Source organism: Anoplophora glabripennis, unplaced genomic scaffold (assembly GCF_000390285.2).
Source record: "Anoplophora glabripennis isolate ALB-LARVAE unplaced genomic scaffold, Agla_2.0 scaffold525, whole genome shotgun sequence".
NCBI classification, from domain to species: Eukaryota; Metazoa; Arthropoda; class Insecta; order Coleoptera; family Cerambycidae; genus Anoplophora; species Anoplophora glabripennis.
The window spans coordinates 191468-208875 of record NW_019416791.1 but is presented as its reverse complement, the minus strand read 5'-3'; the positions used below and the strand labels follow the sequence as shown (position 1 = coordinate 208875).

Genomic DNA, 17408 nt, shown 5'->3' with positions numbered 1-17408 from the left:
ACGTGTTCGACATATCTGAATACTGATTAGCGACCGCTGCTAAATATTCCAATTGTGTGCGCGATACCTGTAAGAATTTGTAACCAGCCGAAGGTTTTTCGTGTTTTTTAATCAAAATCAGACGCTGTCGGGGAACTATGGCAGAAGTTCGTGCGGCGCGATCTTCGGATTCGCTATACAGGGCGCCCCGCGGAAAATAATTGTACACTGACAAACTTTTTACATTCAGGATTACAACTTTTTAATTGTCCTATCTTTCTCATTTTAAGATCACAGAAATGGTTAAATGGACAACACTGTACAGAATCGTATGATGATGACGGATTCTTTTTTAAATTTTGAAAATTCCGAATAGTTCCGAAGATATTAGAAGAAAACCGATTTTATGCTATTTCTCTTTTTAGCCGTATTTCACTGTATTTTTGGACAAAATTGTGTAGCCTGATAGTAAATAATGTGAGGAATCGATTTTTGCTGTCAGTATTAACGTATACGTATCTAAAAATGTGTGCTGAGGGGGTTGTTTTTCTTATGGGCGCCATATTGAAGCTTTTGCCTCATTAGGAGAAATAGTCCAACCAAATTACACTTGGAGAAAAAAAAAATTTATAAGTGGAAATGGTAAAAAGGCATATAATAAACCTAAAAAAAATAAATGCGTGAGCAGGGGCTACGGAGGGTTGATTTGGGTTGTTGAAAAGTTATGAAAAATTCTTCTTCTTCTTCTTCTTTTTTTGGCCTTCACCCAGAGGGTATTTAGCCAGCTTCTTATGTACTTGTTTTTTATTATTCAAGGGAATGCACCGTGAAGTGCATCTGAGATTGGTTACTCATATTCCCTCGATTGATTCCTATATCTTGAGCGGGAGTGCAAATGGGGTTAGTAAACAACACAACACAGGATAGACTTTTCTCGCTCGGGGGCAACACACACCGAAACGTTGCCTCGGATTGGAGAGAAGCACCCAGGTTAAAAAAGATGGGGTCATAGGTTTTTCTATTTCTATCAGGAAATAGAGAGGAAATATAACACAGGAAATGTTAGTATTGGAGAGATTGCACCCCCTTTCCCACTTTTGTTGATGATGACCGATAACTTTTATCCTCTCAGACCACGCACCTAACCTCGAATCTATGAAAAATTGTATCATTGGGATTTCTGGCAAAAGTTGACGTCAAACCAAAAAGTATCTAATACAAAAGTTATAGATCATACAAAAATCTACAACTTCTGTAGAGGTCACTTTTTAACATAACCTCAAAATTTCCAAGAAAAATGCGAAAAACAGTTTTTTTTCTGATTTTTTGTTTTTATTTCTCATTTCCGCAAAAATAATTTAATTTTGACGAAACTTGGTGAAAGTATACCTTTCTCTGTTTTAAATAACATCAAATATGCAATTTATTTCAAATTCGTTTTCAAATAAAGCCAGAAAAAAAATAAAACGATTTTGCAAAATTTCGGGTTTTGAGATTTCGCGTCAACAGTAGACTTTGCAGTTAATACTTTGTATTACTGAAATATCAAATAATCCAGAGATAATTTATCATTTGTGCATTTGTAATTCGACTTAAATGTTTATAGCAATACTGTACAAAAATAGTTTTGGGTCAAACAATGAGACAGTTTTTTTTTGTATTTTTTCCGTACAATTGAATGGCGTAATCAGTTTTTGATTTTTTTTTAATTTAAACAAATTATCAACAATTACTGAAAAATTCATTGCGGCAAGTCATTTTTTACTTTTTTGCATTTTAAGCATGTTTTTGAACTGTGATTACAAATTTTTTTATTTCACCAAAAAGTATAAGTCAAAACGAAAAAAATTATTACCGGCAGAACTCTGTACGATGATTTTTTAAGTAGAATTTTTCTTTGAAAAAAAGTGCTTCAGGCTGAAAAATATGAATATCTCAGAAACTTCTTGATTTTTTATCTAAAAAAATTTGAGGTTATTTAAGACAGAGAAAGGTATACTTTCACCAACTTTCGTTAAAATTAAATTATTTTTGAGGAAATGAGGAATAAAAAACGAAAAATCAGAAAAAAACTGTTTTTTGCATTTTTCTCGGAAATTTTCAGGTTATGATAAAAATGATCTCTACCAAAGTTGTAGATTTTTGCATAATATACAACTTTTGTATTAGATATTTTTTTGTTTGACGTCGACTTTCGCCAGAAATCCCAATGATACAATTTTTCATAACTTTTCAACCCGCCAAATCAACCCTCCGCCGCCCCTGCTGACGCATTTATTATTATTTTTTTTTTTTTCGTTTATTATAAGCCCCTTTACCATTTCCACTTATGAAAGTCCAGGTAACAATTTCCTTTTTTTTTCCTCTAAATGAGTTATTTTTGATCGGTCTAAAAGGGGAAATTATTTTTACAACGTTGTATAATTTATGGGGTTTTCATGAATAAATAACCAAGATATTGAATATAATTTTAATTTTAATAGAAAAGTCAAGTAGCCATGTGAAATATTTGAGTTTTTTCTATAAATTAATTTATAGAAAAAAATATTTAATTAATTTTTCTTTCGTCACAGCTCAGTACGATAATGCAGAATAGGCATGATGACAGTAACCAAGAATCGCTAAAATTATGTATTTATCTAATGAAATATGATTCATGGATTATAAAAAACGTATTTATTTTTATATTATGAGCGAGATTGATAATATTTTTGATAAAATAAAACTACAAAATACAGCAAACCTCCTTGATAGGTTGAACACCAATCAGGGTGAATTACGTCACATCTATGTAAATGTCATTTTGTTTCATTTGTACTTCGACAATATCCATAGTATTTATATTCGTTGAAATATTTTGTGTTTCCCAAATCTCAGTTGATTAGTTTTGTGTTACCAAACCCATAATCAAGAAACGTTATGTATTCGAAAAGTTTCTAGAAGAATTAAAGAAAATAAAGCTCAATAACTGCGACAATATCATATAAAGACTGTTTGTGATCAAAAGTTTATCCATGCATAAATTGGTGCTGAAATACAAAGAACAGTCCTGTGACACATTTTTGAAAAAACTCGCATTGACTGATGAAGATGACATGAAAGTTGAAGAAGAAACGAGACCAACATCAAAGTTGTTTTTGCCATGAGTTAAGATATGACAGAGTGACGGCCTCACCAGCGTTTGAATTTAGTTGGTGCAAAACCAATGATGCAACTCTGATCACGTTAATAATGGGAGGAAAAATCTCAGGCCATGAAACGCGATAGAATTTTGGAGGATGAAGTGAGGAATGCTGTACCAGATTGGGGAAAAAATTTAAAAAATGTGGTATAATGCTTTGCAAAAACTATCCCACGATAGCAGGATCGCCTGATGGAATCTGTGAAGACAGTATTATTGAAATTAAGTGTACCACGAATATGAAGACTTTTAAAAATTATGTGGAAAAAGGAAAACCGACCCAAAAATTTTATGTGCAGATGGCAACTAAAAATGTATTTAACAGGACTTCAAAAGAGCTATTTCGGTGTAACTGATTGCAACTATAGTACAAATAAGTAGAAATAATTACATTTGATGACAACTATGTATTAGATTTTCTTAATGTTTTAGTCTTTTTATGGAAAGATAATTTGTATCCATTGTTATACTAAAGTACAATTTGAGGAAAAATAAAATGCATCAACTATTATAGTAACATTTTGTATTTTTATTTAACTAATGAATCTTTCAACACAAAATACACCATATGTTTACTGTTGACAAACATAGATGTGACGTCACGTAGACGTCATGACACCGGCGACCGTATTTAAGTGAGTTAGACTTAAAATTAGAATGTCAATATTTTTATACTAAACCTTTTATTTTCCACAGAAATAAGATATTTTTTGGAAATAGTAAATACTTCCGAACATCATAGAACAGTTTTTCAAAATTTGTCATCATGCCTATTTTAAGCGACATAAATATTGACCAGTATTTTGACAATCCTGTAGCAAATTCTATGCTATCCTATAATGTTTCAATTTAAACAAGAAATCACTGGTGTCGTATTTTTCAACAAAATGGATGCAGTCATAAATGCAGGTACATCATATAAAGCAAATATTTAACATTTTGTTGCGACCCAAACCACATTCAAAGTAATTAGCTAGAATTTTCTTGTTAGGAGTTAATGTTAGCCATTTGATAGATTGCGCGGAAATTTCTTTTGGTGTGGGTTTAAATGTATCTAACTTTAATAATAATAAATTATACCTCAAGTTCCTGTTTAAATTAAATAATTATTGGGAAATTTACAGCCACACTTATTTAAAAAACGAAACCGCTCAAACTGATAGACTTTCATATGAAACATAAAATAAATAGACAAACACAGATATGTTAACTTATCCAAACCTATCTCATAAGTAAGGTTTGCTAGTTTCGCAAATTTGTTAAAAAAAAAACTCTATGAACTGTTTTTTCACCAAAAACATTCTAAACTTAAAATAATCACATATAGATTTTAAAAATTGTTCATGTAGTGATTTACTCAAAGTTACTAATAATATCGACGAAGATTTTGTAGACTCGCCAGTGAAGATGCAGACAGTGAAGAGCGCCGAAGCGTTTGGAAGCATTACATACGACCAGGTACGTAGGCTACGACATAATCCGAAAAAAAAAATAGTACTTTAAAGGTACCATTGGTTTTTCAAAGAGGAGTTTTACACTATTTTTTCCTAACTTCGATAAGAGAATCGACTGTACAATTTGGTCGATGGAATATTGCAACACTCTGCGTACTACACAAATAAATACTTGTATAGCTTATTGTTAGCCGAAAATGAATAGTAGTGTACCATAAGTATTTCACGACCTTTTAAAGAGTTGCCACCTTTCGATTGTTTAGACTTTAGAGTTTGGTTAGGCACATAAATTACAAAATGGCGCTTAAATTTTAACAAATTTTATTGGCCATATTTTACGCTTTCCTACAGTTCGAACACCTAGGTCGATGTTCGATTGATTTTATAGCTTTTATATATTTGAATAATTAATAAAATTACGTGAGATATTCATGGGTAAATGTTTTTATTCCTACAATTTCGTCCTGCAACAACATGACACTTGCGCTATCAAAATTACTGATGTTTGTAAGTAAAACGGGAGTACCTACTTTGCTTAAAGTTATTATAATTTGCCAAATTTCAAAGTATCTGCTGAGATTGAGCAGTCATCATGAAAATACGACCTTGACTCTTGTATCTCCTCCAAAGCCGTTTGTATATTATAAAAAGACTTTTGCAATAAATTTTGAACAATAGGTAGTTACGGCTCGCCACATGAATGTAATGCCTCTTTAAAATATGTAATAACTTGAAACATAAGTACCTTTTTTAGGGTGTGGGTTAAGTAAGTACAAATTGTAAAATATCCAGTTGACAGTATACGCGGAACGACTGTTCCTATGGTATTTTGCTGAAATTTTATGGGAATATGCATTTATATATCACTGCGCCAAGTAAACATGGTATATACTTTTATTATACTTCCTCCAATCCAAAAAATGTCCCAGAAATATTCTAAGATGCAACTTTATAACGTGCATTTCGTACAGAGATATTTTGACAATAAAAAATTAACGACTTTGTGTAACTTAAGTAATTTACTTCCAGTATTTTTTAATACTGCTGAAATGCAGAAATGATTGACATGTAATGAGTATTTCTAATTCTTATACAATTTTCCATGCTTGTTTATTTAATAAACATAGTAGAAATCTATAAACTTTTCTTAGTAATGCTTGAGTAATTAAAAGTACCTAGATTAAGTTTACATTAATCACTTTCTTTATTAATACAGAAACTTTTGGTAAAATAGCGACAGGGTTTGAATACTTATAAAGAGTATTTCCAATTCTTGTGCTATTTTCCATGCATATTTACTTAATAAACAGTGGAAATCTATAAAGTTCTCTTACTAACGCTTGAGTAATAAAAAGTACCTGTATTAAGTTTACATTAAGCACTTTCTTTACTAATACAGAAACGTTTAGTAAAATAGCGATAGGGTTTGAATACTTATAAGGAGTATTTCCAATTCTTGTGCTATTTTCCATGCATATTTACTTAATAAACATAGTGGAAATCTATAAACTTCTCTTAGTAATGCTTGAGTAATAAAAAGTATATGGATTAAGTTTACATTAAGCACTTTCTTTACTAATACAGAAACGTTTGGTAAAATAGCGACAGGGTAATGAGTATTTCCAATTCTTGTGCTATTTTCCATGCATGTTTACTTAATAAACATAGTGGAAATCTATAAACTTCTCTTAGTAATGCTTGAGTAATAAAAAGTATATGGATTAAGTTTACATTAAGCACTTTCTTTACTAATACAGAAGCGTTTGGTAAAATAGCGACAAGGTTTGAATACCTGTAACCCTTTGAGCTTTTTTAAAGCAATATTTACTTATTATTTTGTACTTACTAAGTGCTTAAACAATAAAAAGTATTCAATAACTTGAGTTATTATTTTTTTATTCTGTCGTTAGTACTCTTTTTAACTGACATGATTGATCTACTACGTAAATTATATACAGGCATTAATAATTAAATAAAGTAATTAAAAATTTCATGCACTTATAAGCTTTATATTGGTACTAAGCTAAGTGCTTACGTAATAACAAGTTGTCATAATAGATAGTTCCAGTACTACTACAACTAATAGTACATCATTTTCCAACTACTATTTCTCACTAAATAGTGCTTTAAACATTTAAACCACTTATAAAACTTTCCACTGATATTAAGCCAAGTGCTTAAGTAATAAAAAGTTCTAATAAATAATTCAAGTACCCCTATCATCATTAATATAATTTTATATGTAGGTTATCATTTGACAAATTGCAGTTATTTGACTTTATATTTTAGTTTGAAAAAAGAAACAAGTAAAATCCTGTCCGGATAACATTAATTATTCGCGTTATACACTGTCGGAAGTCTTTGAAAACCACACGAAACAAACCAGTAAGAGTTATTTTAAGGTATCTTTTTCTGGAAATGCATTGATAAAACTACAATGAACCTAAATACATAGGTAACTATTAAGAACCCTTTCTAACCTGAATAGCACCAAGCCGGCCACACAACGGGGCTCTCCGTGTCCATCACTGAAGGATATTCCCTGGAAGGTCCGTAATCCCTTCAGCCCTTCCTCGGGTGCATGCTTCCAATAACTTTTAACACTTCACTAACTCAGGTTCTTGAGCGAAAAGTTGCTGGGACACCAGTTGGCACGTCTAATAGCCCGACCTGACCCGGCGTGGGGTTACAGCAGGTAACGAAAATTTACTAATAAAGTCTCTTTCGAGCACTTTAGACAGGAGGTGCTGATAACGCTCCGGTCAGGATGTGCGGTTACATGTTTGAATACATACAGTCGATTTAGTCGCGAACGACGGTAAATATTTGTCACTTTTTGACACGGACGGAAGTTGTGGCGAAACCTAGAATAAATATGGGATAAATTAGATGATAAAGCCGTAAGTTGAACGGCTGTGAAGGCAGATACCTGTTGCTTAGTCGACGGTCGGTGCGTTATTCCATTCGATGGTAAATTAAGAAACTGAATAATGCCTGCGTAATAGAAACATTCGTATACGGGTGTCTCATAATTAGCTGCCAACCCTGAACAGGCCGATTCTATGATCAAAACTAAGTAAAAAAGTTCATATGAACATGGGTCCGGAAATGTTTCCTAAGGGCACAGGGACCCATTGAAGAGGGAGGAATGGAAATAATTTTTTTGCAATATCTCTCAATCGCGTTGTGATAAATGAATGAAATTTGTTATACACAGCTGAATTTTGATGAGCAATTTGATGGACTAATCCATTTATTTCCACAAGGTCCATTGGGGTGGGTACGGGGGGGCCCTTGGTACTTTGCGTGTGTAACTTTTTCATCTTTGACTTTTTAACAAATTGGACAGCAAATTCCGTTTTCCCGAACTGTTTTACGTTAAAAAGGTACTCTTGTTTCAAATCGTTATCTTTAACGGTTTCTGAGAAAATCGCTCTTGAATTAATCCCACTTTGGTCAATTTAGCTGTGTATACCAAATTTCATTCATTTATCACAACGCGATTGAGAGATATTGCAAAAAAATGATTTCCATTCCTCCCTCTTCAATGGGTCCCTGTGCCCTTAGGAAGCATTTCCGGACCCATGTTCATATGAACTTTTTTACTTAGTTTTGATCATAGAATCGGCCTGTTCAGGGTTGGCAGCTAATTATGAGACACCCTGTATAGTCAAATAATTTCACACTTTATATGTAAATGAGCAGCAAGAAGCGCGTTTACTGTACTATTTTAGTCTTTACTTTGACGAGGAATTTAAATGTTGTGGAGTAAACTGTGCAAAAGCCAGATTAGACGGAATATGTTAATCGAGACGCATATACATATTTAATGGTTTTAATCCAGAACTTTAAAACGTATCAGAAACGGTTTACCGAGAAAAAAAACGATGCCCTCGGGCGCATTTCGCGATTAACATATTTTTTACTAAGAAACATTTGCTATAAATTTTAGCTCGGAATTATGTGATTCTTAATTAATTGCTCCCGAAACTAGTAAAATCTCATGTGAAACAGTTGGTAAACATTAAAAAGACGACTTGATTTATTATGTTTTTCACTCCTGATATTGCTTGAAAAATACTGTTCTACAAAAAAAAAACACTCAAATTTAGTAGGATTATTTTTGTCTTCAGTATACAACGTGTGACATAAAGATGGGAACAAAACTTAAGGGCGCATTCCAGAGATGAAATTACACAATTTCTCCCCCATATAGGCAATATACAATGTTGCTTAATAGGTTTAGTTTTCGAGGTATAAGCTGTCAAGCCATTTTTAACAATGGAAATGTTTAAAGAATCGCTAGAGTAACGATAGGTTTTGGGAAAGTATATATGTGTGATCGGTCGCAAATGCTGGGCGAAGGGGTGGTACGATCGGAGCGATTTTGGAGTAATCGTGTAGGTTGGACGTCGATAAATATATTTTCAAAGGCGAAAAGAGAAAATTTTGTAACAATGTCTTGATAGAATGGTGTTGATTTGTCAATAAGCCAGTGGCGTTACCTTTTTCAGCAGTTTTTAGAGTTGTTTTTTTTAACTGCGGGTGGTGGAAATATATATATATACAGGGTGGTACCATTTTGTCGTTTTCCAGGTACGACGCCATTCTTAATTTTCAACAAAATTGAAGTAATCTGTATATTCACTAGATATCGTAAAATAGTTTAAATATTCTGCAAGCATTTTTTGAAATACATGTCATGACAATATGATAATTTTTTGTTTTACCTATCTCAGTTAAGTTGTCATTTGTCACTGTTTCTAAAAAATATATAAATATATTCATTTTTTTGATGCATAACTACGTTCATTTCAATATGTCAGAAATTTATTTAGTGGCGAATTCTCAAATTTTTTTTAATGTCTTTGCCATTTACCAATATTTCTTTTCCTTCCAATTTACATTTCGTTCTGCATTTGATTTTAAGGAAAATAAGTAGCTAGTAGTGTAGTCAAGTTTCTATCTCCAGAATTTTTTATATATACTCACTGAATTTTTTAAAAGCTTCATTGATTCAAAATTTTTATTATTCTTTTGCCAAAAAAACACCTTATTTATTGCACGTGAATAAGTGACGTCGAAAATAACTGTTTTTTACTTAAAAATAGAGGACCTAGCTAAAATTTATCGAGCAATAAAAAGTTTTTAAATAATCATGTAAGAGCTCATTGGCTCATACAAAAAATTTTGGAAGGTAGAAGCACGACTGCACTCCTACATTAATGGTTCAAAAATGTTTTTCAAATATGTTTTTTTCTATAGTTAAAAGCAAAATATAAGTTCTAGATGCCTCTGAATTTAAAATATGAAAAAAAAATTAAATACTTATGAAAGAATTTTGAAAAATTATGAAAAAAAATACTTTGACGGTTTATACGTTGAAAACTAAGCAACATTGGATACAGAAAAATTGTGTTGAAATGACATAGATCATGTTTAAAGTGTGCCGTTAAATTTTGTACTCATCTCTATATTGCTCGTTGTATGGGGTGTTGCAAAATTTATCTGGCCAAGAATGAGAAAGGTTTATATAAACATAGGTCGTAAACGCTTTGTTTCTGATGCATAAGGTGATAAAAGTTTATTTTTAGTTATTCTCATGTGTTTTATAAGATTCCTGGCAGATGAAAAATTCAATTTCGTCTTTTATGTGTTAACAGAATACGGTTAGATAACAAAAACACCTTTTCGCAAATTTTGTAAAAGTACATTCCCTTCAATGAAAACAATTCAATTTTTAATCATAATCCTCTCCATCATCACAATGGTACTAATGGATCTATTCGCTGGTCATTAAACTTGCAACATGTTACAGTTTTAATCTGTCAACAGATCAGAGAACATTACTAGCTATCTTTTAAGTTACATTTCGACACAAAAGAAGTACGACATCGCAAAGATAAAATAGAAAAGTTGTCTGTTCTCAAAATAAAAGTTATACCAAAAAAATTCTGAAGAACTAGAGTAATTGCGGTTCCAAAAAAGTCACCTTTATATTATTTCTGATGACAATTCGTATGCTAGTGTTGAATAGTGTAAAGGATTTGGATGGGTTAACTTGAAAGATGTAAAATAAAAAAGAATCACAAAAAAAATTATAAAAATGTATCTTTCTTTAGGTAGCTCAACTCAAAACCGAAACGTTTATAGACCTACGTTCATATGAAGTACTTTCTTACCTTCGATCTGAATTTTATGCGTGGAAAATTACAATACCCTGTATATCAATTTGGTCTTTAAAAAACACTGCTAATAACTGATTCAGCTAGGGTTGTCAACGTAAATAATGGCGGAATAGCGATGCTTCGTTTTGACTTTGTTGTCGTTGCGAATAGCATAAGGAAACTTAAAAGTACATTTTACGCATATAGTTTCGTCTATTATCCGTCCAGGAAAAAAATTGACAATCTTCGGAAAAAAACAATGTTCATTCTCAATTTGATAGGATGACTTGAAAGAAAATGATCGATGCTTTCGTTATCTTACACATGTTATTCATTAACAGTTTTATGTAGCTAATTATTTTCCAATGATTATCACTACTTCCCTGATGACGGCATAATAAAAAACTAATTTACCTTCTCTTACGAAATGACGTTCGATTCTTTATGTTTTAACAATTGATACTTTTGACTGTTGAAAAACTATTTTTGCGCTGCTTAGCTACGCCAAATTATTAACATTTTCTTGGAGGAGAAAAACTCAAGTCACCTTTTGCGTCTCAACACCGAATACAGAGCTTTTTGCACAAATTTTAAATACATTAAATTTCCTTCAAAATAAACAAACAAGTTTCTTAATGAACTTCACTGTTGCAGGATTTCTGCATCAATTCTAAAACCTCTTTTATCACAATGCATTGACAACTTCACCAACGGAATCAACAGGTACCCTGCCAAACCACCACGTTCTTCGACCCAACAGCAATATTAACCTTTCAGCTGACGATCCTATCCGCTTGACGCGACAAGTCACTCACTGCGATCACTTCGACTGGCGTCCGAATCACTGTTTCCTTTCCGAAAAAACCGCGACCACCCCAAAAGCAGCAATCTGCGAGGATGCACCGGCGGAGCTATCGAGCGTTGCTTGAGCGGCAGCTCCCTTGGACTGGACTACCGTGATTCGGTCGGCTAACCGAGTCGAGTTATCAGCTCGGCGACCGCGGCCACGGCAGGTGCAGTGGAGGTGAGATAGTTGATAGTTGGCTGCTCCGGATGGCCTCCGCTGGTCGGCACCGATCTGGAGCGCTCCGCTTTGGAATCGGTCGCCACCACTCACTGCGCTGTCATTCAGCTCGCGGAGGAGAGACCAGTAGGAGGCTGCGGAGCCGCCGGGAGGTGTGCGCTGCTCTTCGATTTCCACATTTCCACTTGGCCGGGGGACTCTCGGCGGTCGCGAGGTTGCTGCTGCAGGTGGAGTGGTGGTTTATTGTTGGCCGGGTACGCGTGTCCCCGACTTCTGAGGCGCCGACGGTGTAAACAACGCTACCTGGTAATTCGCAACGTCGGTAAATTGTAAAATAATGAAGATTATTTTACAGCGGATTCGGTTTTTGGTCGCGTATATGAGTAGAGCAATTCGTTTTCCTCCTAACAAAATCACTGTCAAGATAACTATACAGCGATCGGGAACTTAGTCTCAACCAGACTACGATTCAAGACTTCAGTGAATTGTAAAAGGAACAGTGCTGTCTAATAGCAAATTCAGTTTTTCTCTGTAAATAGATCAATTCACTATCAAAGTCACTCAGTATAACCAATTAACTATTCTAAATAAATCGTAAAAGAAATAGTGCAACATCGCATACAGGGTGTCCCGGAAATGGTGGGCAATCTTTCGGATATGGATAGATAATGAGAAAATAATGTAACAAGTTCATATAAATTTTTTTCCTCCGGGCTCACCCTGTAGAGTTATTAGCTCTTGAAGTTGAGAATTAAAAATAGTTTTTTTTTGCTGTAACTTTTGTATTTTTCAATAAATTTTGAAAATTTTTTGGCTGGATCTATAATTTTTGAAGCTGCTTTGGATGATAATATGAAATCCTCGATAATAATTATGGGGGCCCAGGGGCAAAGCGCCCCCCACCAAATTTTCATCATTTTATAAAAATTTATGGTATTTTATGTAAAAAAGGTATACTTGTTGAATATCCATTAAATAAATATTTTTTGAGATAAACCCGTTTAAAGAGGAAGGTACCATTTAATTTGAGACATTTTATTTAATTGAAACACAGATTTAATCGTGGTTGGCTTTGACATGTCAGAGTATGCCAAAGGCAATTAAATTGTCAAACTTGACAAATACGTAGTTTTAAATCTAAGACTCATCTCATAACTCATAATTTTTATAAAATATGGAGTATTCCAATGAAGAATATGCTGATATGCATTTAATGTACGGGCGGGCTCTTTGTAATGCTTCGGCAGCAAGAAGATTTTATCAGCATTCTTATCCTAATAGAAGGATTCCGGATCGCAAAACTTTCGAACGTATTGATCAAAGATTAAGAGAAACTGGTAAAATACGATTACTATTATTAAACAAAATGGATATTAAATAAATTTTAATGTCTTTAGGTCAGTTTGCTCCTGTTACTGCAAACAGGGGTGCCCCGCGAACAGCACGTACAGTTGAAGTAGAGGAAAATATACTGGACGAAGTTGCTGCTCATCCAACAGTTAGCATTAGGTCATTATCTTCTTTTACCAATGTTCCAAAGACCACTGTTGCAAGAATCCTTAGAGAACAGCTTCTTCACCCTTACCATATCCAAAAAGTGCAAGCTCTTAATCCTGCTGATTTTCGTGCAAGAGTACAGTTTTCTCAATGGTTTCTTCAGAGGCATGAGCAAAATCCTATGTTTACGAGATTAATTCTGTATACTGACGAAGCAAGTTTTGGGAGGAATGGAGTTATTAACTCCCACAATTTACATTATTGGTCTGATGAGAACCCACACGCTATTATTGAAATTAGGCACCAAAGACAATTTTATGTTAATGTTTGGAGTGGAATTATTGGTCCTTACTTATTGGGTCCATTTGTGTTACCCCTTAGACTAAATGGTCAACGTTACCTAGATTTCCTTGTGCATCAATTACCACAACTGTTAGAAGATGTTGATCTTGAAACCAGAAATGCACTGATATTCATGCACGATGGGGCGCCGCCTCACTTTAGTGCTGCAGTAAGGGACCATTTAAACGAGGTATATCCTAATCGCTGGATAGGTCGCGGTGGACCTATTCATTGGCCTGCCCGAACTCCAGATATGAATCCACTTGACTTTTTCTTTTGGGGGCACTTGAAAAATCTTGTTTATTCCACACCTGTAACCACTAGAGAAGAATTAGAAGAAAAGATTTTTTATTGTGCAAATGAAATACGACAAAATCCTGAAATGTTATGGAGAGTGCAACAGTATTCTGTTAAACGAGCTCGTATTTGTATAAGAGAAGGTGGAACTAATATTGAGAATTTATTATGAATTATATTAGGTACAAAATTTTGATTATCATGCACTTTTTGTTTAGTTAGTTTAGTTAAGTCCAAATTTTCATAATTTGGAACACTGCTATTGCAAATTATTTGTCTTTTATTCTGATATGTAAAAGTCAACTATGATTAAACCTGTGTTTCTGTTAAATAAAATGTGTCAAATTAAATGGTACCTTCCTCTTTAAACGGGTTTATCTAAAAAAATATCTATTTTATGGATATTCAACAAGCATACCTTTTTTACGTAAAATACCATAAATTATTTTTATAAAATGATGGAAAATTTGGGGTATAGTGGAACAAAAATTTTTTTTCTAGAAATTTTGGTGTGGGGTGCTTTGTCCCCGGGCCCCCATAATTATTAACGAGGATTTCATATTATCATCCAAAGCAGCTTCAAAAATTATCGATCCAGCCAAAAAATTTTCTAAATTTATTGAAAAATACAAAAGTTATAGCAAAAAAAATATTTTTCTGAACTTCATGAAACTGAGGATGCTCCAACAACAAGTACCAGACAGATTGCTAGAAACTTAAATGCAAGTCGTTCTAATTTTTTCAGGATTTTAAAAAATAATCTTCTATACCCTTATCACATCCAACGGGTTCAGGCACTTTTACAGACTGATTTTCCGTTAAGATTAGATTTATGTCGATAGATACGACAAAAAATTGGGGAAATCCTCAATTTTTAGCAGAAATACTATTTATACTATTTTTTATCGCATAATTAGAAAAACATATGACACCTAAGAAAAAGCAGTGACGTCTCATATGTTTACTTATTAATATCAACAGGAGTGAGTCCACGGACGCCGCTAGAATAGATGAAATAAATAAAATTACGTGAGAAGACGTCTACCGTTTTGATAAACAAACATACTCTAAATTTCAACACCCTGTATCTCCAAAACGAAGCATTTTGGAACATAGGTTTATAGGAACTTTCTTATTTTTGGTCAAGGAAACTCCCCCTGAATTTTTTCGCAATATTAATGGGACACCCTGTATAAAACAATTTGTTTCCTTACCGCCAAAATCACAGTTGTTAAAGCTAAAGAACAGAACAAAATTTCAGTAAAATAGAAAAGAAAAATGATAATTTGACAGCAAATCCAGTTTTTCCTTCAATATAGAACAATTTGTTTTCCTACTACCAAAATCACTCCGTGTAGCCGGTTAACAATGCAGAACTTCAATAAATTGTAAAATAAACATTGCTACATCGCATATATAAGCAGTTTGAAATCTCAGTAAATTGTAAAAAAAAAGGAGGATTAATTTGAAAGAAAATTCAGGTTGTCGTATATTCGATTCCTATCATCAAAATCACAATCACGAAACAATTCGAAATTTCATTAATAAACTGTAAAAGGAATAGTATTTTCTGACGGCAAATTTAGTTTTTCTATGCATATAGAGCAATTTGTTTTCTTACCGCCAAAAACACAGTTAATATGCCAGACCACAATTACCTAAGAGAAAATTCAGTTTTTCATCGCATATGAGCAATTTGTTTTAGTTACAACTAAAATCACAGTTGTTACAACTAGAGGTCAGTTCAGAATTTCTATCAATTTAGAAAGGAAAGATTACCATTTCACAGCAAATTCAGTAGTTTTTGTTTACATATAGATGAATTTGTTACAACAGGGAACAATTTAGAATTTCAGTGAAAAGTTATAAAAGAAAGATTACCATTTAACAGAAATTCAGTCTTTTTTACTTGTAGAACAATTTGATTTACTGCCGCCAAAGTCACAACCATTTTAGAGAACAATTCAAAATTTCATAATGTTTAAAAATGAATATTACCTACCATTTCAAAATACAGCGAGTATTAATATTGGGGAGTTTTATCATAGCGTTTAACCTACTGATGCACACCACGTGTACACGCGGCAGACTTGTCCTATGGAAAAAATGTAATAAACAACTATTATTGTGAAACATTAATAAATTTCAAGGCAATTGTTTTCCAGTTTTTAAATAAATAAAATAAAACGTGTGCTTAAATTTTCGCTCGAATTTTAGTAATTTATGAATCTCTTAAAACAGGAACTTAACTTTTAATCAAATAACGTATTTGAAAAATATGTAATTAAAGTACCCAAAGAATCACGTCGTCCAAATAATCATACGCATTAAAAATAATTTAGGTACTTACTAAAAAGCAAAATTCAGTAATTTTTAAACGCACAAGTACAAAACAAACTACAACATATGCTTAAAATATCCACCACCATTTTCCATGCAAGCACGACACCTTCGAATATAATTTTCGCGCACTCGCTGGAAAACACTCCAAGGAAATAGTGGTACGCAGAAAACACTCCGACACGGTCGAATCCAGATACCAACAGAATTGCGTATTGGTGGTTGCTGGACACCTTAGTACCTCGTGTTAATAAACCGCCGCGCCGTTGTCACATTGCTCGATATGAATTTTATCGAATTTTAAGTTTATTACAACGCTAATTATTTTTTAGAATTAAGCATAAAGAAGTTCAAAAAAGTGATAAACATTGTATTTTATGGTATTCTATGCACGCAGTTATGTCAGTATTCCTTAATTAATTGAATTTTTGTACATCAAGTTGGAGATTTTGATAATTTTTTTTCTCGGAAATGGTTGAGTTTAGGACCCATGTCATATAAGGTTTTTTTGTTTATTTTAATGTATTCTATCGTTTGTTAAAATTGAGGCAGTCAAAGTTATAACACCCTGTAGATTAGTATGGTTTGTTATAGCCAAAGTCACCATACCACAATTATCTGACAGCAAAATCAGTTCTTCATCGCATATAGAGCAATTTGTTTTTATACTGCAAAAACCACCGTTATTATAAAACAATGCATAACATCACCAAGAAAATAATATAATTTATAACAAATTTCGTATTGCGTTTCACCCAAATCACCATTATTGTAGATGGAGAACAAATACAGAACCTCAGTTAATTGTGAAAGGAAAAACGTACAGCTCACGTGTATCGTTGCCTGGTATAATATACGCTATTTTTTTACCCTTTTCCACTTTTCTTCAAATTTTTTGATATTTTCTTCTTGATTTACCCCTATTTGTTGTCACACTTTTTTCTAGGTGCTTTATTTTCTTCACACCAACACAAACACCTTCGCCTTCTTCAATCGCATCTTTAATTGCATTTATATTTGATTTGTCTAATAGTTATCTCAGTATTAGCCAAATTATCCTGGTTGTCCTTGCGGTATCTTAAATCTCTTTACATTTGACCCCTATTTCGACACATTCCAATCCAGTT

At 33.1% G+C, this 17408-nt stretch overlaps 1 protein-coding gene across 1 annotated transcript in view; it reads right to left on the bottom strand.

The window, feature by feature from the left end:
- Nucleotides 1–11841, bottom strand: part of LOC108911586 — a 151797-nt gene extending 139956 nt beyond the window's left edge. The window contains exons 1-2 of the mRNA XM_018716561.2: nt 11552–11841; nt 7095–7478 (exon numbers count right to left, since the gene is read on the bottom strand). Of these exons, the coding sequence (XP_018572077.1) occupies nt 7095–7140 (46 nt within the window). The 5' untranslated portion in view covers nt 7141–7478; nt 11552–11841. The remainder of the gene's footprint in view (nt 1–7094; nt 7479–11551) is intronic.
- Between the last annotated feature and the right edge of the window lie 5567 nt (nt 11842–17408).